Source organism: Rhineura floridana, chromosome 9 (genome assembly GCF_030035675.1).
Source record: "Rhineura floridana isolate rRhiFlo1 chromosome 9, rRhiFlo1.hap2, whole genome shotgun sequence".
Lineage (NCBI taxonomy): Eukaryota > Metazoa > Chordata > Lepidosauria > Squamata > Rhineuridae > Rhineura > Rhineura floridana.
The window spans coordinates 79,043,350-79,067,751 of record NC_084488.1 but is presented as its reverse complement, the minus strand read 5'-3'; the positions used below and the strand labels follow the sequence as shown (position 1 = coordinate 79,067,751).

Below are 24,402 nucleotides of genomic sequence, written 5' to 3'. Positions count from 1 at the left end.
GAAGCAATGGATTTACCCAGGGATAGATACAAAAAAAAAAATAGGGACAGTAAGAGGGTATGGAATGTGACTGGGTATATGTGGGACTGGCCGTGGATTCTTACACATTCCATATGGCGTACGCATATGCACTTACATGTTCATATGTGAGTCTGTAATTGGGGGAAAAATGGAAATGGACTGCCTTCAAGTCAATCCTGACTTATGGCGACCCTACAAATAGGGTTTTCATGGAAAACGGTATTCAGAGGGTGCTTACCATTGCCTCCCTCTGAGGATAGTGCCCCCCAGCAGGCTAGGGCCTGCTCAGCTTGCCGCAACACCACAAGCCAGCCCCTTTCTTGTCCGCAACTGCCAGCTGGGGGGCAACTGGGCTCTTGGGACTATGCAGCTGCTGGCCCTTGACACCCAGGAGACATGCTGGTCCTTGACACCCAGGGGATTTGAACTTAGACTCTGGACTCCCAGCCAGGCTCTCCTCTCCACTGTGCTATAACAGCTGTTTGAGTCTGTAATTACTTTTGTTTAAAGCACTTGTAACACTGTTTTCTGTATTTGCATTAACACCTTTCAGACACGCAGTGCATAAATAACACTAGAGATGCCCTGTTTTGGAATCCTGATATCAAGCATGTTTATTCGGAGCTTAAATGCCACTGAGTTCTGTGTATGAGACCGACCTCCATATACACTTACATAGGATTGCATTTTGGGTGTGTGTGTCATGATTGAAAATGCCCTGGTCCCTACCTAGTTTTCAGGGACTTTAAGACCCAGGGGAATACGACAGGAGGAAGGAAGGAGGGAGCGAGGGCGGAGAGGCTCCCACCTGCTCTACTGTCTAGAGCAACAGCCCACCAAGTTTCCTCGGCAGAAGAGATTGCGGCTGTAGCCGCAGGTTAGGGCTCTCTCCCATTTGCGGATGGTCAGAGATCCTTGATCGTGGAAAGAAGTCGGGAAACTCAGATTTCCGAAGGAGACGAGGGTCGCTGAGTTCTACAGACGCCGGAGCTTGGGGAGTAACCAGCTGCCACCCCCTCCCGGAGCCAGGGGCTGCTAAGTAAGCATTGAAGGTTTCGCTGACGTCCCAACTGGTCGCTGTTAGCTTTGCCTGATCTGCAAGATCCTGCATGAATCCCGGTGGACTCAGCAGACACGGCTTTGCACCCGGGGAATGAGCAGGAAAAGGCGCCGCCTGCTTCTGCGGCATGTTCCGCGTTAAGAAGCACAGCATTCCCAGACCTGTCACCAGGAACCTGGAGGATTTGGATTCGGTTCAGAGCATCCTGCTGCACAGGTCAGTGTGCACCTTTGCGGGGCAGGCCCCTCCCCAACTAGGGAAAAGTGCAGAGGTGGCAACCAGTGCCTTTCCCAGATGTTGCTGAACTCAAACTCCCATCAGTCCAGGGTCGTGGGTGGGTGTGTCGTAGACCCTTTACTTTTATGAGAGCCGGGTTCCAGCCAGGTCCCTATGTGTGAGCCAATCAGTATGAAAGGAAAGTATGTTAGCCATTGAGAAGAGTCCTTGTCCTTTGTGCTGATTGAATTCGATGAATGAAAGGAGGTGAATCAGCCACTGAGAAGACTCTTCTCAGTAGCTAACATACAGCCTCCCATTTCATGCTGATTGGCTCCTAGGGTAGTGGAGTGCAGACTCAGAGATGACATGGAGAGCAAGGGAGATGAGGGAAAGTTGAAAAGGGAGTGCGGCTGTGAGGGGGTGTGACTATCATGAAGGGACCTTGCCTGCACTTCTGAATTTGCCACTACACTACTGGACCCAATCAGCAAGGACAATGATCAGGAATTATGGGAGCTGGAGTCCTTCAACATTTGGCATGCACAGAGGTTCCCCATCCCTAGATTTAGTGCATTGGAGCATAGATGTGTTCCAGAGTTTCTCTCTTTTCTGATAAGCTACGTACAGGGTTGTACTCAGCTAACCTTTACTCAAAGTAAACCCATTGAAATTGATGGATCTAAGTAAGTCATGACCATTAATTTCAATGAGTCTCCTCTGAGTAAAAGTTAGTGAAACTGTGGGTTGGATTCAACTTTCTTTCCTACATGCAGTTGGGGTGACTTGCATCATACACCCTGTCATATCAGGCCCTCTCAAGGATTAATCTTCCTCCACACAAACCTTTGATTAATGTGGTGATTCTTAAGTGTTCTCCCACAATTTCCATGTGGAAAACCCTGAATGTCACAGAATCCTCTGTATATAGCAGAGGGTTCTGTGATATATTCTGAGGCACACCCTCAGTTCCTGCATGTCACTGACCAGGCCTGTTGGGCTTAATGTTGACTTAACACACATCCAGCACCATGCACATTGTAATGTGAAACACACACACACATACTTGTGAAAATGGTAATGATCTTTCTTAAAATCTGTACTTTAAGTACTCATGTAGATGGAGTCTCCCCCTACCAACTCTTCGTAGGAGTGGAGGAAGATGTGGGGATTAATTATTATTAATCAGAATCATGGGCTGATAGTTACTAGAGATTAATCACATGTAAAATGATTCAATTTTTTTTAAATGCATGGATTTTTTTTAAATCCTGAGTTAAAATGTTGTGTCTGTATCAACCTATGTTTCCTAGCAGCTAAATATCTGTTAGACTGAATTATCACAACTATCTTTATTCTTACTGAGAGACATCATCTTTAACAGATTGGTAATTTTTCTGAAGGCAAAAATGGTTGGTTCTTTTTTCTTTAGAGATACACTCTTTTCTTTTTCTCCATACACAAAATTAAATAATATGAAAATGTGTAATTTTGAACTGTAGACAACTAGCTTTTCTGTAGGAGCACTCTGAAAGAAGACAGGGCTAACACCACATTCTGAAAGCTGCCATCAAGTGATTTCACTACAGCTCTTACTATCCTTCTCCCTCAATGTTCTTGTCCAGAGGACAGCATTCCTCATGGCTACTTAGTGCTGTATCAGGAGTAGGAAACAGTTTTGTCAAGCAAGCCAGACATATATCTCCTGCCACCCCTGCAGGCCAACTTTGACAGATGGATGGGGGCCACCCATGTGTCAATCATCTGATGTCATTGATGGTGTCTGGTGACTGATAGGTGGCAGTCCCGCCCACCTGTCAAAGTTACCAGTGGGATGAAGGGTCTGCTTCGCCAGCAGCACCCAGTAGGATTGAACCTTCCACTCACTAGCTGCTGAGTGGAGAGTTCAGTTCTGCTGGCTGCAGGGGTCTGCTTTACTAGCACGTTCCCTAGGAATGCACTGGCGAAGCAGACCCCAGTAGGTATATCATTAATCAGCTAAATATATCATTAATCAGAAGGGGGGCAGAAAAGAGGGAGTGAGTACTGGAGGAAATAGGTATTAACTAGTGTGTGAATTTCATCCAAGAACTTTTAGCACTCCTCCTCATTCCTGGTGTTCCAGTTTGGACAAGCAAAGATCCACACAAGGATCAGCTGAAATCACATACCTTAGAAGAGACTCCACTCAGAAGCAGGCCCACAATGGCTTCACACTTTCTGCAGAGACTATGTTTGCTGTACCTATACCAGTGTTATAATGGTGTTTCCTGCAGAATACTGTACACAGAAAGTATGAAGACCAGCTGCACACTGTAGATTGGTTGTAGCTTCTCAGCAGGTATCCGCATACATTTTAGGGATACACATTTAGGAATGTGCATTGATCCATCACACTTTACACGAGAAATGCTGAAGTAATGTTTGTCTAGCCCAGAGATCACCAGTGTGGTGCCTCCAGATGATGTTGGACTGTAATTCCCATCAGCTCTAGCCAGTCTGACCAATGATCAGAAATGATGGGAGTTGCATTCCAGCAATCTCTGGAGGGCACTGTGTTGGCTGCCCCTTTTGTAGCCACAGTAAACACAATTGTTGTGTAAAGGATGTTTACTTCTCTTTGACAGATTAAGGATAGAGGTACACTTGCAGCTGTGTACCTCTGAATGCGGGGATACACAATGCTAGTAAAACGCCACCCCCTTTTACTCTAAACCTCAGAAGTTGCAGCTCAAGCCTGTTTTATCTTGAAGTCAGCTTCACACAGATGTCAAAAGTGATTGGCCCTCAAACCTGTTGCCACTCCAAGTGTGTCCAATGAAAATGCTTTGCTGTCGGCTCAGGCCCAATACTTTGCTGTGGATAGTCCTACTCAGCAGTGGGAAAGGGAGATGTGTCCAGCCCTGGGCAGAGTCATTTCAAAATGTGTGTCTGCAGCCCAGTACTTCCATAGTTTGCTATACTGAAAATACAGACAAAAGGTAAGTGGGATTAATATTCACTGTGTTGGTTATGGTATGCACACTGCTTTCCTCCCAGACTAAGATGGCAAATGGTAGTGTGGTAATAACTTGCCTTTAATTCCTGACCTAGAAATCAAGACAGAGAGACTCAGAAATACTGCAGGGAAACTCCAGTGAGCTTTTCTTACAGATTGTGCAATAAAGGCATCATCTCTTCTTGTTCTTGTATGGTTTCATTTATAAACCCTGGTGCTGGACGTACTGTTGAGGAATAGACAGTAACGTCTATGTAACAGGAATAATATTGCATACACAAGTCACAGTTCAACACAACCATAACGAAGGAATTAAAGCCAGGAATGGCATTTGTTAAAATTACACGTTATTTGCCCATTTGTTCAACGATCCCTATTACTACTTTCAATTTATCCAGGAAGCTGATGAGTGGAACAGTTTATTTACAGAAGAAAAAGTATGCAAAAGATGGGTCTGCAAGGCTACAGTCGTCACACGTTAACTAGGAGTAAGTCCTACTGAGCAGAGTAGGCCCTAGATCATTATAGCGGGTGCCTTAAAATGATATATAAAAGAGACTATTTTCTGTTAATATCGAGAACAACAGCGGGGAGGGGGTTATGTTCTTTATAGGCTTGCCAGGTCTCCGGCAATCTGCCGGAGAGTCTGGCAAAAGGGGGCCGTGTCCGGCCTCCGGCTATACTTCAGTTTAAAAGGTGGATCTCCGGCTTTTTATTGGCCCCCTCAGCCACGCATGCGCGATTGACCACGCATACGTTGGGCTGCGGCTGGCCGACTTCCGCTCTTTACAATTTCAGGCAGGCAGGCCGCAGGCAGGACTTGAGCAGCCGACACAGTGAGGGAGGGACTCCTCCAGCAGCAGCCCCTGCCCGCTCCCACCACCACCCACAGAGAGAACATACAGGTGGCCGGGGCCCGGGCGTGTGAGGGTGATCTGATGGCCCATGGGTGGGTGGAGGCAAGCGGTGGCAGCAGCAGAGACTAGGCTGGGCCGGCCTGGCTCCATCTTTCTTAGCCCCGGCCGGCCCGGAGCCAGTTCCCCACCCTGGGGCTCAGGCTGCTGAAGTCTCTGGTGGGGGGGGGATCACGATCGCGATCGCGGCCGCAGCCATGGCCGCAGCCGCTGCCGTGGGTGGACTGAGGCGAGTGGTGGGGTGGCAGTGGAGCCCAGGCTGGGCCGGCTCCCTCTTAGCCCCGGCCAAGACGGGGGCCGGGGCCCATCCCATGCAGCTTGCGGCCTGCCTGGCAGCCGCAGCGCAGGAGCCGTGGAGGGCAGGCTGGGGCGGCTCCTCCTCCTTAGTCCAGCCGGTTCTCCAGCTCCAGAAAGGACGGCCGGCCGCTTCACCCCTCCTGCTGTTGGCGCCGCTGGGGGGGCCCATCGCGGCCGCTGCCGCCCAGGGGTGCCCACAGCAGGAGGGGTGAAGCCGGCGGCCGTCCTTTCCGGAGCAGAGGAACCGGCTCCGGGGCTAAAAAGGAGCCGGCCCAGCCTGCCCTCCACGGCTCCTGCTGAGGCTGACAAGCCGCGACGCCCGTCTCCTAGCAACCGCTGCCGAGACAGGGCCGATGCGGAGGCCTGCAGGCTCAGCCTCAGCAGGAGCCTTGGAGGGCAGGCTGGGCCGGCTCCTCCTCCTTAGTCCAGCCGGTTCGGAGGTAGGCTGACCGGCCCACTTCTAGTACGTCTGTTAAGGAAGCGTGCTGAAAGGCTTTGAGGGCCTGTTTGGATGTCACACTCTTGCACCTGCAACTCTTTAACTTAATCTCAGGTGCTTGAAGCGCTGTTTATTGAAATAACTTTGCACATGCTCGGCGATACTGTCTTTACTTCTTCATTTCTGGGCTGAGCCGTGGTGGTGAAAGCGTGTTTCTTGGGGTATTACTGTGCTTGACCCTTGCCTTAAACTAAAATTGGGGATTTGTTAGCTTGGGGCTGCCTCCATACAAATACATGGGCCATAAGAAGAGTAGAGTTAAGGGCAGAAAGGATTTGTTTCTGCAGGACTCCTGTGTTCTTCTCTCCTCTTTGTGTTACTGTGTGTTTTTAAGTGCTTCCATCCTCCAGGGACTTAATTATTTCTTGCCAGGTTAGATTTAAATCTGGCTGTAGAATTCCCCACTTTAGCTTCATATCTGAATTCATGTATTAAACTTTGCAAGACAGTCTATAGTCTGTGTTTTCTTCTCCCCTTCTTTTTTTTAAAAAAAGCTTTCTGTTATCTGTTGCTGTCTGCAAACCCTGAATGATGACAGCATGTGTACTACCAGCTGTCAGATGTTCAATATTATCAAAACAGAAAGAAACTGGCCTGTTTGAAAGCTGCATTTTTATAGAGCCATAATTTTATTAGAGCAATATGGCTTTGGCAACATTCCCCCACCCCTTTTTTTCTTATTTTTTAATTGCGGTTTCTACATACTTTAACCATAAAAAAGTAAATTGAACGATCTTTTTCTGGTCTAAAGTTAATTGTTGGCGAGTTAAAAGTACATCTTTAAGTCTGCAGGCTAGCACATAGGATGACATACACCTCAATCCTCTCCACTTTTATTCAAAAGTAGTTGTTACATATGGTTACAACCTTAGTATTGGGCATTGTAATAAAACATCCCAAAACATGATGATACACTGCTTCTTGAACAATTTGTTCATTGACCAGGGAAGGAAGGAGTCAGTTTACTTACCTGCCATGTGATCCCACTGAGTTTCACCATACTCCAAACTAGGTGGAATCCATGTTAAATGAAGAGTAATGTTGAGTTCAGCTTCAGCATCCCCCACCATGGTCAATGTATGTGCCCTACTTTTGTCTCTTGCATGATGTAGTTCCAAAAGTCTCAGAAGGTAGACTTGTTTAGACAACTATACTGGTTAATTGTGAGACTGACACTACTATAAAAGCTGTCAAATGCTCATTGTTGATAAACCATATTCAATTTCTTTAGTAATTTTTGTCTAATAATAACTTTTGCTTATAAATTGTTTTAAATTTTTTAAATTGTGTTTTAAATTGTTTTTAAAAGATGTGTTTTAAATTTGTATATTTGTTTTTAATGTTTTTAGTTACTGTAAACCTCCCAGAGAGCTTCGGCTGTTGATGGACTTTTTGATTAACTTTGCCTGGTTAAAAAGTTTGTGCCTGAGGTCAGAACATCTGATCTTCCTCTGGATGAGAAATGGGTGCAGTTGCTAAAGAGCATCAGATCAAGAATTCTGGTGAAGGTTGTCAGTGCAGTGTTTGCCATCCCAGTAAGCAATGCTTTCGTGGAGAGAGCGTTTTCACTAATGGGCAATGTATGGACTGACAACAGGAACCGTATGTTACCTTCCCTTGTTAAAGCAGAGCTTTGTGTCAAATTAAACTTTGGCATGAACTGTGCTGAGTTTTTTAAATATGTGAAGGAAGAACAAAGGTTGCTTAAAGCTTGTGTTTCAAATGAGAAGTACAAATTCTAAACTCAGCCTGTTTAGTTATTTAACACCAGTTCCTACAGTGAAAGCACCTTGTTCATTCTTTCTGTTTTTCTTTTATAAAGAGTAATACTGTTTATAATGTTTATAATGGTTGAAAACATCCCTTGGATGTCATCCACTTCTCTTTTGTAAGAGAGATAAATGTCTAAAACCAGCTGCAATTTCATTGCTTCAGTGGGTCTCTACTCTAGTTGGGACTAGATTGATTGGTGATGTAACCTGCCTTTGTTCTCTTAAAGATAGTGTTTGTTAATAAAAAAATTGTTTGTAACCTGGTGCTATTGGTTTTATTTCTGTCACATTTTTACCTTTACCTTAATACTAGAGGTAATTGTATAATTGTGATTGCCAACTGCTTGCCTAGAATGCCCTCCCTTGTCCTTAACATGGCTGCAACCATATCTACTCAGAAGTAAGTCCTATTTAGTTCAGATCTTGTAAGTTCAGGTCTGTGGCTTCCTTTATGGAATCAATCCATCTCTTGTTTGGCCTTCCTCTTTTTGTACTCCCTTCTTTTTTTCCCAGCGTTATTGTCTTTTCTAGTGAATCGTGTCTTCTCATTATGTGTCCAAAGTATGATAACCTCAGTTTCATCATTTTAGCTTCTAGTGATAGTTCTGGTTTAATTTGTTCGGACACCCAATTATTTGTCTGTTTTGCCTAGAATGTCCTCCCTTGTCCTTAACATGGCTGCAACCGTATCTACTCAGAAGTAAGTCCTATTGAGTTCTATGGGGCTTAGTTCCTTAATAAGCATGTTTACAGTTGCTGCCTTCAGGGGCATCTATCTGTGCTCCCATCTAACATCTCTGCAACACTAAACTCCTTTCTTCCAATAATGGCCAAGTCTGAGGGCACGTAAACCCTTCTTGCCAGAAGCAAGTAAACTAGAAGGCATCAGAACTGCACCTCCCAAGAAATGTCCCTAATGTCCTAGTAAGAGTTCTACCTAGAAGTTGAAGGGTTACGCTGACCCTTTGGTATGTGTTGCTGTGGTTGGTATGGTATTGCATTTAGGGAAGCATCACTGTCTTTTTTCATTTTCTGTTTGCATTTCATGTACCTTTGACCCTCCTCCCTTACATCCATAGAAGCAACAACAGTGGTTCCATGTGGTCAACTAAACCCCTAAAACCCATTGATGATGTGCCTTGTTGGTTGCATGATGGTTTGTTTTTTGCCCACTAATGGTAAAAGAGAATTCACATATTTGAAAGTGTGGCTGCAGTTGTTGTTCCCAAGCTGCTGCCTGTGAAGGTAGACTAAACCATGGGTGTTTTTTCTCTGTCAATTATTACTCACTGGAATTGGATTGGCTGTCCAAGTGAGTTTATAGCACCCCACAGAGTAGACAGAAAGGGTAGAGAATCTTCTTTCTCTTACACATTTCTCAGACCTCTTTCTGAAGTGAAGGGTCAAATCTGTAAAGAAGTTTGGAGCAGCCACATTAAAAGATAAGGCCAGGGCATTCCAGGCAGGGGGTTGTCAACCCTGCTTGGATATGGATGTCTTTGCAGAGGATCCCTAGTCAAGCATTACTAACAGCACAATCCAAACTATCTACTCAGAAGTAAGTCCTGTTGAGTTCTATGGGGCTTAGTTCCTTAATAAGCATGTTTATAATTGCTGCCTTCAGGAGCATCCATCTGTGCTCCCATCTAACATCTCTGCAACACTAGGCTCCTTTCTTCCAATAATGGCCTGGCCTGAGGGCACGTAAACCCTTCTTGCCAGAAGCAAGGAAGCTAGATTAAATGTTCCCTAAAGGTGTTGAACTGTGACTTGGGAGACCAGGGTTCAAATCCCCACACAGCCATGAAGCTCACTGGGTGACCTTGGGCCAGTCACTGCCTCTCAGACTCAGAGGAAGGCAATAGTAAACCACCTCTGTCTGAATACTGCTTACCATGAAGACCCTATCTGGGATCAACTTGAAGGCAGTCCATTTCCATTTTGCATCACCCTAAGCTTGTGAGAAAGAATGACCTTATTTTACACCCTATTTTAGGTAAGATTTCTATTTTAATCTCCAGAGATTTTTTTTTGAATGGCATGCTCCAAGCAACTGTGGTTGATACAATGTATCATGCTTAATGATATCACTAGGGCCCGCCCCATGACGTCACTAGGGCCCACCCCCATTTTCTCAGGTTTTTGGATGGCTCCGACCTGGCAACCCTAGTTCTTTACTATGCGAAGAGTTCAACTCAGGTAAAAACCCACCGAGCAAGTTCGGCCTCGAGCTTCTTATGTTACCATGGTTCCCTAACGTGCGCCAATAGGGGAGCCGTCTGTGGGTCACGTGCTGCCTCTCGGTCTTCGCTGTCATGGCGGCGGATTGCGCCAGGGCCTTTTAAGGAAGCTGATTATTTCCTCGCTATGTCGTCGTTGCCTTTTGGGGTTCCTCGAGAGGTAGAGTCGCTTGAGAAATGTGACGAGTGCGAAGGCCGTCTTTCGACAGAAAGCGGAACGTCATGCTCTGCCTCTCCGTCTAGCAGCTCCGAGTAAGGAGGGGGAGGGGGAGATTTGGGTGTGTAATATGGGCCGGTTGCTGCAGCATTTTTTGTTTCTTACTTCCACATGTTGGGGTTTAGGCTATAAAATAAATAGCCAGATTATTATTCTGTGTTGCCCCGAAAAGATAGAGACCCTGTCTATGGCATCTTAAAATGCTTCCACCCCCATCCCATGAAGATAAGCCATCACAAACTGAGTGGATTGGATTCCTGCAGAAGTAGGATCCTCAAAGATGTACTGTGTGTACTTGTTAAGCTCCTATATCCCTGACTCCATTCTTCCTGAACGACAGTAGCAGGGTAGGAGAGTGAAGGCCTTGCAATAAAGGCATCATCATCTCTGTGCCTTCCTCTCTCTTCATTGAGGCAGCTTTCATGCCCCCTACCACGTTACAATATATCATAATGAGATAGATGATTATTTCTGTCATTTTTGTTGATTTTGAATGAGTGGGGAGATGCCTTAGCTAGGCTTGCCGAAGACAGGGCTCCCATTTGTTCCAGAGGCCTCTGCATTCTAGTTTGCAGACAAAGTATCTTTCTTGTCTCAAGCACAGAAAGTGATTAGATTTTCCTCCCCTTTCACCAATTGCCTATCTTGAATCTTTGCTAACAGAGGGCAGGGTATAAGTACAACATGTAAGCCTTTACTCACTAGTCCAGTTTCTGCATATGTTCTTCTATCCCACTTCTGTCATTGGTGGGTTACATGTCCTCTCTCTAGCCTCAAGGCCTGAAGCAGCCAGGTAATCAGGGTGCTGATGCTTGCTTTCAGTAGTCCCAGTGCATCATAGCCTTACAGTTCTGGAAAATCAATGCCTGCATGAACTGTGTGTGCTGTAGGTCATGCCTGAGAACTCTGCAGTGTGCAGGAATTTTGTGAAATACTAAACAATTCCAACATGTAAGCAATGGACCTTCCAGGTAGCACAAGCCCATAACATTTTTCTTTCTAACAATTATCCAGGTTCAGGGTGGACCAAGTGATATATATATCTTAGCAGTTAACTTTAGTGAAATGCAGAAATGACTGACAATTATAGAATTGTTCCTGTACTTTTTGCATTTCCCTTTGAAATACTTCTCTGCATTCTCACTACCATGTATATGCTTGCCAATTCAGGATTACAGTTCAGGTGTCTGATGAAGTAGACTTCAGTCCATGAAAGCTTATGTTATAATAAATTTGCTAGTTTTTAAGGTGCCACAAAATTCTTGTTTTTGGTACAACAGAATAACATGATCTAAAGAAACAGTTCCCCCAGTACCACTTTGTATGAATACAATTTCAGATATTTGTGATTCTTTAATTGTTATGTTTCAGGGTCCATGGAACTCCTCGCCACAGTAACTCAGAGTTCCTCAGTGTAACCCTTATCTGCTGCCACCAGCTCCCTTAGAATGCTTTTAAATCCTTCTAATAGCTTGCTATAACAGGCTTAGGCATGAGACAGACACAAACATTGGAGACAGGATGAACTATTAATTAAGACTGTTTATCAAAGATACGTTTTTTTTACAAATGGAATAGATATTTATATTGGGGTCATGCATGTATTTGACAGTTTCTAAGGAGTCAAGAGACACTGTTGCTGACACCAGCTTCTAAGTGACTTTTGTCCCAGCCAAATTCCTTCACAACCCGGTCCAGATACTGGGCACAATCTGCCTGTGACTTCAGAATTCCTCCTGTTGTCATTCTAGTTGCTCGGACAGTTTAGCTGATTTTTTTTTTTTTTAAAAAGCTGTTTATGTAACCTTTTTCTGGTAAGATCCTTACACAGGGCAGCCTCTTTGCACTGGCTGTCTACTTCTGATTGTTACCAGCAAGGTATAGATATCGCACCAGAGATGAATAGCTTAATATTCTGGCCTCTATTGTCCGCATTCACTTCAACTTTCTCCGGTCATTGCCTCATACCTCCCTCATCAACTGACTTTCCTCACTGACCATTAACTACCAGGTCCTCTCTGACCAGAACCTTCAGCTGGAGTCTATTGTTTCTCGGACCAATTACAATAAATTTACCTGGTTTAGGCCCAGCTTAAAAATGATTGTCTTCCTTTGTTTTCAGAATCTGTTACCAAACAGCTGCCACTAAACAGGCCTGCTGAACGATAGCTGCACAAGGCCTCGAACCTTGACAGTTATACTCTGACATCAACAGAGGTCATAGAAATGTTTTTTTGAAGCACAGAACACAAACTGACAAACACATACACAGCACACATGGCTGCCCTGATGTAGCAACAGTTTTTGCACCTCATTAAGACCAGTATTAGGAACGCTGATAAGGTTAGTAGCCTCTACTGTGTTAGATCATGGTGAGTTATTTCTAATTATCATATTGACCAACAGGGGCAACAGATCATAGGCACTGTAAAGAGCCTGAGATAGAGGAAGAGTAGGAAAGAGTTAAAGGTATCATTGCTACCTTTTTAGCCCATTGTGCTGCTCTTCCTTCTCTGCACTCCTTTGTTTCACAGACCTTTGCTTCCCATTACAATTTATATTAAATCTACATTTCCCTTTATTTGCCTCCCCACATCAAGTCCTAATGCATACAATTCCTCCAGGAGCAGTGCTAGATCCCAAGGTTGTTGGCATGGAATGGGAATGGATTGCTTTCAAGTTGATCCCGACTTATGATGGCCCTATGAATAGGGTTTTCATGGTAAGCGGTATTCAGAGGGGGTTTACCATTGCCTCCCTCTGAGGCTAGTCCTCCCCCAGCTGGCTAGGGCCTGCTCAGCTTGCCACAGCTGCACAAGTCAGCCCCTTCCTTGTCCGCAACTGCCAGCTGGGGGGCAACTGGGCTCCTTGGGACTATGCAGCTTGCCCATGGCTGCACAGGTGGTAGGGCTCATAACCCCTGAGGGGGTGATCTTTAGCTGGCCCTTGACACCCAGGAGACATGAGTGGGGATTTGAACTCACAGACTCTGGATTCCCAGCCAGGCTCTCCTCTCCACAGTATATATCTGAAGTCTGGCTTTCCCAGAAACAGTGTGTACATTTAAATATCTAAGCTATTTGCTTCCAACCTATCCCTTCTTTCAGTCATATAGAAAATCCCTTTCTGTTCCTTGTGATTTTGCCATTCATAGTAGGATTTTAATTACCATCAGTCCCTCCCCAGGTTTCCTGGTAATCTGTCCTGCTCTTGCTCTAAAAAATAGTGAAGAATCCTAATGTATTTAAAGCTTTCTATCTGGCTTTAGTAATGGAACACAGATTATATACTCTTAAATTCCAGGACGTCTTTATTGGTAACATTTTTACCACATACTTTCTACAGATGTTTTTATTGGTGACTTTGAATAAAAGCACACCAGTAGCAGCATAACACAATAAGTTGTAGGTTTCAAGCAAATATGAAACTTGATATTGTGCTTGGATCAGTACCATATCCAACTAACTATTTCAGTATCCAAAGAGTAAGGCTTTACTGGTCACAGTACATGGTTGTCTGAGTTGTCTCTGACAAAAAAAAAAGTTCTTCCTTTATGTAGATATAAATATGTATTGTAGCCACCACCATCCCCCCCCAAAAAACAGCCATGAGGGGAGCTTGGGGAGGGGGATGGCTCTTGGCTTACAGCGGAGTTCTAACCATGTCTATGCAAAAGTGTCAGATTTAATTTCTTGGGACTTATTCACAGTTAAGAGAGGTTAGGATTGCAACCTTAATTTCCTAACTATGCACAAATGGTAGGGTTGTATTCAACTAATTCATACTTGGTCATTGTTTCAAAGGACTATACGTATGAGTTAGTTGGATACATTTGCAAAGCTGCATTTAAAAGAAAGAAGCGTGGCCTAATATGAACCAGATAATCTTTTGAGACATTAATTCAAGTTTGACCATGAAGACTGGCTTATCCCCCTCCACCACTTTTTAAAAAATACATACTATCAATCTGCTATTGGGGTCAAATGGACTCCATAGTCCCAGTTGGAAACAAAGCTTATGACGTATTTCAAAATAAGTCTTAACTGAAGAGGGAGGGAATAGATTTTATTGGCATTGCATTCCAAAAACAGAGTGTGGCACAAAAACCTATGTGACATATTTCGCATATAGTAAATAATGGAGGAAGCCAGATGTATCCAAATAGTCTAATAGCCCCCCAAAAAAGAGCCAAGTATTAGTTTCAAGTTTGTACTATGAGTGTGTTAACGTCTGTGTGAAGATAAAGCCAACATGGAGCAGAATTCACCCCATAGGGCAGGGAGAGGGAACTTATGGTCCTCTAGATGTTGTTGGACTCTCAGCTCCCCTTAGCCCAAACCAGTATGGTCGGTGTTTAGGACCTATGGGAGTTGTAGGCCAATATCTTCTGGAAGGCCACAAGTAGCTCATCTTTCCCCTAGGATAAATTTTACTACTGGGGTCTAGCAGACCCTTGCAGTTTGTCTGGCTTTTTACTATAAGAAAAATAATTGTACTAGTGCTCATGAAGTGGTACAACCACACAAACATGGAATTTATCATAGAGGCTAAATGCTGAGTTATCTTTCCCACCCCTATTTGGTGTCAGTTAGCTTTGGCATTTGCTAGTTTCACTTTTACAGTCATTTCAATAGGGGCAAATTGGACCCTGATAGCATAGTAAGTTAAGCATTTTTTAAAAAGTGAAAAGTGGTGTGGGGGGGAGATGAAATGCCACAGGACAACTGGCCCCTAAATATGGGGAAGCATATTAAGTATGATGTGGTTAAGGTTTGCTTTAAAAGTTTTTGAACAAATATTTCAAACAGTTGTTGGGGTTACAGTAGCATAGGAGGGCTAGCACTCTAAATCATAAGAGATCTTATTCACAAATCAGGGTCATGTCTAGTTTAGCCCTATATATGTTGCAACAAATGAATTTTAGGAAACCTTCCCAGCAGTAGGAACAATTAGGCTATGAAACTCTGGAATCTATTCTTCTGGAGGCTTTGATTAGAATAATGACGATATCTGGCATTTGGGGAATAAGCAGTCTTTCATGTCAGAATCAAATGCAGAGCTTGGAAGATTACTTTTAAAAAGTAATAAATTACAGTTACAGTTACATACCCCCCAAAAAGTAGTAATTACCGTTAAAATTACAATTGCTCTGAAAGTAACTGATTACTTTTACTCAAAAGTAATTGCTACAATTACATTTCAGTTACTTTTTAAAAAATTGCCTGCAAGGTGCTGGCCTTGGCTGCTGCACATCTAAGTAGCCTAAAACAACATTAAAAATAAGCACACACAAACAGAGGGTAGTAGAATATTTTTTTTATCCATAAGATTAACAGAATGGCATAACAGGATCTCACATCCCCTCACCCCACCCCCAGCAATGATGATACCCCCAACACACATATTTTTGTATATATATATATTGCCTCCAGCTCTTTTCTCCTTCCACTCCTGTCAATTCTTAAACAATTGTTTTCTCCACCCAGTCTCGCTCTCCACCTCCTCCCTCATCGCCTCCTAAGCACCCATAGAGCATGAAGGAAGAACAACGCTGCACAGAAGCCCAATTTGAAGCACATGATTTTTATTCACAAATCAGAGGAGCAGAAGACTTCCCCTGCTCCACCACCCCCAAGTAATGCGCAAAAGTAATGCAGGAAACATTACAATTACTCCTCAAAAGTAATGAAGTTACTACTCGCTCTATTACCAGCAAAATGTAATGAAGTTACCCACTCGTTACTCAAAAAAGTAATAAATTACAAGTAATTCGTTACTTGTAACTAGTTACTTCCAAGCTCTGATCAAATGACTTATGAAATATCCTCTATGTTGTTTGATTGGTTGAATTTTTGCAAGGGAGATTGCTCAGTTCTCACTTCTAATCCTGTTGCCTCTAGCATTTAAACTTGTTACTAGTTCATCTACAAGTTTAGAACTTGTGTGTCACTGCTTCATGCAAATTGATAATAAAAACGTTGAACATCAATAAAGTTATGACAGGTCCTTGTGAAAGTCCATGTTTATCACTTCCCATTTTGATAATTGATCAGTTTCTGACTTTGGATAGACAGCCATTTAACCTATTTGTGTAAGCTGTGTGTAGCAGCACTTCCTGAACTGGTTGTCTAGCAACCTTGCTGTGTCCGATGAAGAAAGCACATAGCAAGAACTGTAGTTTGTTAAGGGTGCTGAGAGTTGTTCAGAAACCCCTGTTCTCATAGAGCTACAGTTCCCAAAGCGGTTTAACAGGCAGTCCCTTTTCCTAGGGAATTCTGAGAATTGTAACTCTGTGAGGAGAATAGGGGTCTCCTAACAACTCTCAGCACCCTTAATGTCAGCTTCAGGGCTGGGGGCTGGGCAGTAATGAAGCAGCCGGCAGTTAGATGGGCAATAAATCAGTGAAGGCCAGGCAGATAACAGAGACCAGCTGGCAGAAGAAAAGCTTGACAAACTAACCAGTAGCAGTGTCCAAGAGCATTGTCCAGGTAGGGAAGCAGAGTTCAGAAAGCCAGGGGTCCAGTCCAAAGGTCTAGAGGCTAGCAACAGCATTACACACGAGGGGTCACAACCGACATTGTAGTCGGCAGTCTACTGCAGCCATGAACTGCCTTTTATAACAGACTCCCTAAGCCAGGTGCCCATGATTAGTCTCCCAGCTGCTCAGAGCTGCTTGTTCTTAAATGACCCAACCTCTTCCTTCATTGCTGTGCTACTCGCTGGTGTCTCCTTTCCGCAGGGGGGAGGGGAACCTCCTGTTCATACCCAGAATCCGATTGAGGGGCTTCAGCCAGGTCCTGGACGTTCTCCAGCTGGGGGCCAGAGTTGTGTCCTCAGGGGTTCCACTAGTTCCTTCTCCTGGATCTGCCAACTCTGCCTCTTCCTCCGAGTCCTCTGAAGGGGCCATGACACTTAACTAATTACAGTTCCTAGGATTCTTTGGGGAAGCCATGACTGCTTAAAGTGGTATGATACTGTTTAAACATCTAAAACAGATAGGCCCTCAGACACTGATGCTGCTGCACCCTAGAATTTTGATCTTGATAGTTTTCTACTTAATCTTGTCACTTTATGTTACAGAAAATCTGCATTATTTCTAAATTGAATTGCTTAACTAATCCAAGAATGAGATCAGTTTAAAACACAGAAGTAATTTTCTCAGTTTGGTCAAATAGAGAACTTTTTTGGATGTGGCAACAATAGAAAATCTTCTCTAATGTAGACCAGCTATATAGTTTTAATTTGCATGTTGTTCATAATGCCACAGCAAATACTTTTCTTTCCATTTCTTAGACTGAACAGGGAGAGGGGGGAAGCTGCCTTGCTCCTTTGATCAAAAGGAGACCTCTCACTCATATGCATGTGGTTGCTTATTCAGGCATGGGTGTGAAGAGAATGCTTCAATAATGTTGGTTTCTATGATGGATGCTTTTGTTGAGACTGAATAGTAAGTCTAGTGAATGCTGCTTTAGACTGAGGTTCTTCATCCCGTTCCCCTCCTTGTAAATGCTTTTATGTTCATTATGAACAAGCTCCAGAGGGCTACAAACCTGAGCACACTGTAAGTCTTTTCACCCTTTACTGTCATTCTAATACTACCCTTGTCTTTCACAGTGACCTTGTACCTGAATGGTTGGATAGCGTACAGAAAAATGGAGAATTGTTCTATCTAGAGCTGAGTGAAGATGAGGCAGAAACTCTCCTTCAAGACACCTCTCTGGATCTGCCTATGGTGAACCATGTCAGGTTTTGTGAAAATGAAGCTGAGGTTATTCATGATGGATCTCGAAAAAATAGAAAGAGTGAACACAGACTGGAAAAGTTCACTAAAATATTAAAATATAGAAATGTTTTATCAAAACGTTCTAGTAAGAAGACAACAAGAAGCAAGTGTGATGTTCATGCCTCTGGCCCAGCATCCATATTGAAACACCCTTCCTGTCAGAAGATGGAAAATGTAGTCCAGCAACAGTACAAAAATGTCTACATTTATGTAAATCCAAAGAGGCTATCAAATGCTGAGACAGGGGAGCAACTCAAGCTTCTGGAATCATTAATAGGGATTATCCATCAATCTCCATGGAGAAAAGCTGAAAAACATCCACACAGTTTTGAATCTAGAAGTGTTGACGAAGAGAAACTCATAATACATGGTTTGATACCAGGCAGCTCAGCAATAAAGTCTGGTCACATATTGATTGGTAAGTGCTACAGTTTATGCAATTCTGGCAGTGCCTCTCAGTATTGTGGGAGGTGAAAGGTTTACTAATTGGCTGGCATGCACATGGTCCTGCCATGGATTTAGGAATCTCAGCTCTGTGGCATGAATACTAATAACAGTAAATATTAGGAAATCAGTCACAATTTAAATATTTTTCTAATTTCAATACAGTAGAAGATCCTTCTTAGTTCCTAGGATGATTTTTCTCTGAGAGCAAAAGTCTGGTGGTGGTAATTCTCCAGCCCTAGCATGCATTGTAGTAATAACCTAAGAAAAGACCTGCTAGATCAAGCTAAAGGCCCCATCTAGCATCCTGTTCCCACAAGGCCAACCAGATGCCTATGGGAAGCCTGCAAGCAGGACATGAGTATAGCAGCGCTTCCACTACTTGTGTTTCCTAGCAACTTGTATTCAGTTGACCACTGATAGCCGCGTGCTCCATGAATTCATCTAATTCTCTTTTAAAGCCATCTAAGTTGCGAGAGTGAATTCCATAGTTTAACTATGTGCTGTGTGAAGAAATACTTCCTTTTGTCTGTCCTGAATCTTCCAGTGTTCAGCTTCATTGGATGGCCCCTGTTTCTAGTATTACAAGAGAGGGAGAAATACTTCTCTGTGTCCACTTTCTCCACAACATGCATAATCTTATACACTTCTGTCATATCCTCCCCACCCTTACTTGCTTTTTTTCTAAATTAAAAAGCCCTAAATGTTATAATCTTTCCTCATAGGGGAGTTGCTCCATCTCCTTGATCATTTTAGCTGTCATTTTTTGAACCTTTTCTAGCTCTACAGTATCCCTTCTGAGGGACATGACCAGAACTGTACACATATTCCAAGCGTACTCCCAGTATGGATTCGTGTAACAGCATTTTGATATTGGTGGTTTTATTTTCAATCCCTTTCATAACGATTCCTAGCATGGAATTCACCTTTTTCAGAGCTGCCACACACTGGGTCAGAATCTTCATTGAGCTATCCTCTACAAGGTCCAAGGTCTCATTCCTCGCCAGTCACCTACTCCAGACCCCATTAGCGTATATGTGAAATTAGGGGGGGAAACTTATCCCAATGTGTATCATTTTACACTTACTTACATTTAATTGCATTTACCATTTTACTGCCTATACAGCCAGTTTGTAGAGATTCTTTTGGAGTTTCTTGCAATCCCTTTTGGTTTTAGCCACCTTGAACAATTTAGTATCATCAGGAAACCTTGCTACTTCACTGCTCACCCCTCACTCTAGACCATTTGCAAACAAGTTAAAAAGCATAGGTCCCAGTACTGGCCCTTGGGGGACTCTACTTTCTACATTCCCTCTACTGTGAGAACTGCCTATTCATTCCTACTCTCTGCTTTCTGTTTCTTAACCAGTTGCTGATCCATAAGAGGACTTATTCCATGACTGCTAAGCTTACTCAGGAGTCTTTGCTGAGATACATTATCAAAAGGTTTTTGAAAGTCTGGATACTAACAGTGAGAAGCTGGGAACACATATAATGCTAGCCAAGAGTGTTCTGTGTATCAGTGATACGAAGCATGTGATCTGCAGATGATAAACCAGAAAGAATTGGCTACTGTTTGCAGACATGACATTATGTAGTTTGTGCAGGCAGAATCTATTGCTGATTTTGTAATGAGGGATCATAAGAGTACTAGATAATGCAGTAAGTTGGGGCTCCTTGTAGTCACAGACAATAATAAAAATGATAGGTAGGATGCCAGAAATGGCTCTTTATTTCCCAGCCAAACAGTAAATCAAGATCTGGATGTTGCAAAGAACCACACACTTGAATATTGCAAAACTGAGAGAAGAATAGAAAGGACTGAGAGAAGCATAGAAAGAAGGAAATGAAAAACAGCATGACCACTACTCTGTAGATGTTAGGGGGAAACGGAAGATCATACATGATTGAGAATATTCTGAGCAGGCTATGTGAGAGCAAATATTGTCACAGGAAATCTCTGCTAGCATTCATAAAGCATGTTAATGTATAATACTTTATTGCTTTTTACATTGTATTATGAGGAGATGTAATGTGCATTTTGACACACATGTCCATATAGTAAAAACTGTTCATTTTAAAATAATTACACCCCACACACACAATGTACATATGTATCCTTTTGTGTACGTATCCTCTGAATTCCATTTGCTATTCTTGGAAGGGCACCTCTGCTGGTTATACTGTACTCTTATCATGTAATGCTCATTCTCCTGAATGTTACCAAAACAGATCTCTTATGAAGGCTACTGAGCCAGAAAAGATAAATATTGCATCAATGATTACATTTATGAAAGATTAATTTAAGCATATGACAACTTGGAAAAAAGGAAGTGAGGAATTAAAATTAATTTTTGTTCGAAAGCAAATTAGAAGTTTGGAAAGCATAACATCTTATCCCAAACTATCAACTATTTTATATTACATTCTGTTTTTATTTCTATCATAGTTCATTCCTTGAGCTTTGAACTGGTAAGTGAGATGCATCTTCTGCCAATTCATATACAAGTATATAATTTCCTTTTAAAATACTTTAAAATTATAGATGTGCAGCGAACACTGGGTACTTTTAGATGTAAATGTGGCATACAGCAAAATGTGTGTGTTATATAAAAGTCATGGGTTTTATTGCAATTGGCAGAGATAACTTATAATTAAGCCCAAATGCATCTCTTTTTAGTCAAATATCTTGATCAGATTTTGTTTTTTTGGCAAAAATAAAATATATGTTAGGGTAGTGTATTTAGAATGAGGAAAAAGGTTTTAACAAATTGCTTTTAAAATGAACACTTTGGTTTTATTTTGACAAAGTGATATAATCAGAAGATTTTGGGTAAAAAACTTGTCTTAGAGTTAAACAAACTTCTGTCCAGTGTATTGCAGGAGTAACTGCAGGATCGGACTTCAGTGGAATCTGAAGATGAGAGTGAGCGAGCATGCATGCATGAGAATCATGCAACCAGCTTTGCTTTGTGTGTTTGCCACTGCAGTTGAAACAAGCTGTTTGTTAAACTGGACACCAGAGGAAATCACAGTGGAAATATACATACATTTTAAAGCAAAGTTGATATGATGTTCTATGCCTCTGTGCTAATACCCCTGAAGCAGCACCAATCCTGCCTCTCCTCCAAGCAGGACAGATTCCCATGGAAGGGCATAGGGCCCAGGATAAAGTAGCCATGAACATAGTGAAGCTTGATCTATATAAGACAGTAAACTAGCACAGTCATGTTTGGCAATGCTAAAACTTCATTGTATTTGCTATTGCATCTACCAGTTACTTCTTGCGATGTAGGGTTCTGCAAGTTAATGATTTCGCATATTTGTAACTTGAATCACTCTTTTTTCTTTATTCGTGTTTCTTTCCTCCCTTATGTACTATATCCTCTGGCCCCAATCCAGCTAAAGTTACTTGTAGCTAAGTCCAAGGGAAAGCAGTGGAATTTTGTCAAAAGTAACCTTAGCTGGATCAGGACTTATACAGTATTGTCCTTATTACTATGAGATGGGCAAAGCAAGACTTTCCCAAGACCATCCAGTGGACCACTATGCCACCTTGACTAATTATGACATTCGTTAATTTAATTTATTATTATTAATTAAATTTATATCCCATCCTTCCTCTCAGTAGGAGCCCAGGGTGCCAAACAAAAACACTAAAACACATTAAAACATCATAAAAACAGACTTTAAAATGTATTAAAACAAAGCAGCTTTAAAAACATGTTTTTAAAAAAGCTTTAAAAACTTCTTTAAAAAGCAATTCCAACACAGATGCAAACTGGGATAAGGTCTCTACTTAAAAGGCTTGTTGAAAGAGGAAAGTCTTCAGTAGGCACCAAAAAGATAACAGAGATGGTGCCTGTCTAATATTTAAGGGGAGGGAATTCCAAAGGGTAGGTGCTGCTACACTAAAGATCTGCTTCCTATGTTGTGTGGAACGGACCTCCTGATAAAATGGTATCTGCAGGAGGCCCTCACGTACAGAGTGCAATGATCGACTGGGTATATAAGGAGTAACTCAGTCTTTCAGGTATCCTGGTCCCAAGCTGTATAGGGCCTTGTACATCAAAACCAGAACCTTGAACTTTGCCCGGTAGCTAATGGGCAGCCAGTGCAATTCTTTCATCAGCGGGGGTTACGTGCTGGCGATACCCTGCCCCCATGAGCAGTCGTACCACCTCATTTTACACCAGCTGCAGCTTCCAGACCAATCTGAAGGGTAGCCCCACATAAAGCACATTACAGTAATCCAACCTGGAGGTTACCAGTGCATGGGCATCAGCGGTCAGGTTATCCTGATCCAGAAACGGCGCAGCTGTCTTACCAGCCAAAGCTGATAAAAGGCAGTCCTAGCCACTGAGGTCACCTGGGCCTCTAGTGACAAAGATGGATCCAGGAGTACCCCAGTTTACAAACCTACTCTTTCAGAGGGAGTAGAACCCCATCCAAACAGGCAACTGACCAATTATCGAACTCAGGAACCACCAACCCACAGTGTCTCCGTCTTGCACTGAACACTGCACTGGGGACTACACTATATGTGGATGGGGCATCAAGATTGCTATGGAAGTGAGCAACTTTACCCTCAAAGTGCCTTGCAAACACTTCACAGTGGGCCTCCAAAGGGTCTAAAACTCCATTTCCTGGAGTTGATGTCAACAGACCCCAGACAATACAGAAAAGTTCCACTGGGGTATGTGATGGTGGCAGAGACGTGGGCCTTCTTTGCCACCCTCACCGCCACACAATGGGCACGGTTATGTTTTACTCATGCCTGATCAGTCTCGCACCACATCTTTCACCACTTGCCCTCTAGCAATCGTTCAGCCTTTTTTCATTGCCCTTAGCTGGTGTAGTAAGGTGCAAACCGGGCTCCACAATGCTGGAGAGGGCACTCAGGCAGCCGTGTCAAGAGCCTGATGCGCCTCGCTGTTCCACAGGATGACAAGGGCTTCAACAGGGTCACTTGCTCTGTCTACTGGGAACTGCCCCAGGGCATTCAGGAATCCAGTGGATTCCATTAGTCTCTGGGGGCAGACCATCTTAATCTCTCCACCACTCCTGCAGGGGAGGATCAAAGCCATAAGCCTAACTCTAACGAGGAAGTGGTCTGGCGATGACAATGGGGTGACATCCACCCCCCCTTATCTCCAGACTACCCCTTCCTCCATCTGGAGCAAAACCAAGTTGAGAGTGTGCCCTGCCTATGTGTCGGGCCGGTGACAACTTGAGACAGCTCCATGGTGGTCATGGAGGCTGTGAAGTTCCGAGCTCGAACACCAGCCTCAGCATGGATATTGAAATCACCCAGGGCTATCGTTCTGGACTCCTCTAATGCGACAGCCGAGACAGCCTCCTCCAGCTCGGTCAGAGAAGCTGCCGGGCAGCAGGGTGGATGGTACAGCAGCAGCAACCCTAGTTTACTGTCCCCTTGGCTCGGCACGAGGTGCAGGCCCTCACATCCAGCTCTAAGACAGAGTGGATTCCTGGGGACAGAGATGGAAGTTCTGTAGACTACAGCAATTCCTCCCCCCGTGTCTGCAGCCTGTGCTGGTGCTGCACTGAGTAGCCAGGTGTGCAAACCTGGTAATCTTATTTGTTTAGCCAACTTTAGTAACCATACTTAGTAGCTACTTTACAGTATTTAAACTTAGCTGGTAAGGTTTTGTTAGCATATAAGATAGTGACATAGATAGTTCAACCATCTAAACAGTTCTTTCATTATGGAAATAATTTTTAATAGTCAACTCCTATCTATCCTATCTGTCTGAAATTTGTATGGCATATTTTTGTTGTGCACCATATTTAAAATTTTATTTTAAATATACTTTAAATGATACTTCAGTATCATTAAAGGGACATGGGAGTGCTCCTTTAGTTAAGGCAAGTAGCAAAACAAGGTTCTGTCATAAGCCTCAAAATTCTTTAGCTTATAAAG

The 24,402-nt window shown here is 43.2% G+C and overlaps 1 protein-coding gene across 7 annotated transcripts in view; it reads left to right on the top strand.

Moving 5' to 3' along the window:
- Positions 1-838: 838 nt before the first annotated feature.
- The window catches only part of INTU (inturned planar cell polarity protein), a 49,615-nt gene continuing 26,051 nt past the window's right edge, over positions 839-24,402 (top strand). For 2 of the 7 annotated variants that reach the window (XM_061585082.1, XM_061585086.1), the window contains exons 1-2: positions 10,061-10,269; positions 17,849-18,435. In XM_061585082.1, the coding sequence (XP_061441066.1) occupies positions 10,145-10,269; positions 17,849-18,435 (712 nt within the window). In that variant the 5' untranslated portion in view covers positions 10,061-10,144. Of the gene's footprint in view, positions 1,298-9,893; positions 9,977-10,060; positions 10,270-12,496; positions 12,578-17,149; positions 17,201-17,848; positions 18,436-24,402 lie in introns of those variants that run through there. The other 5 variants (XM_061585080.1, XM_061585081.1, XM_061585079.1 and 2 more) reach the window with 5 other exon arrangements.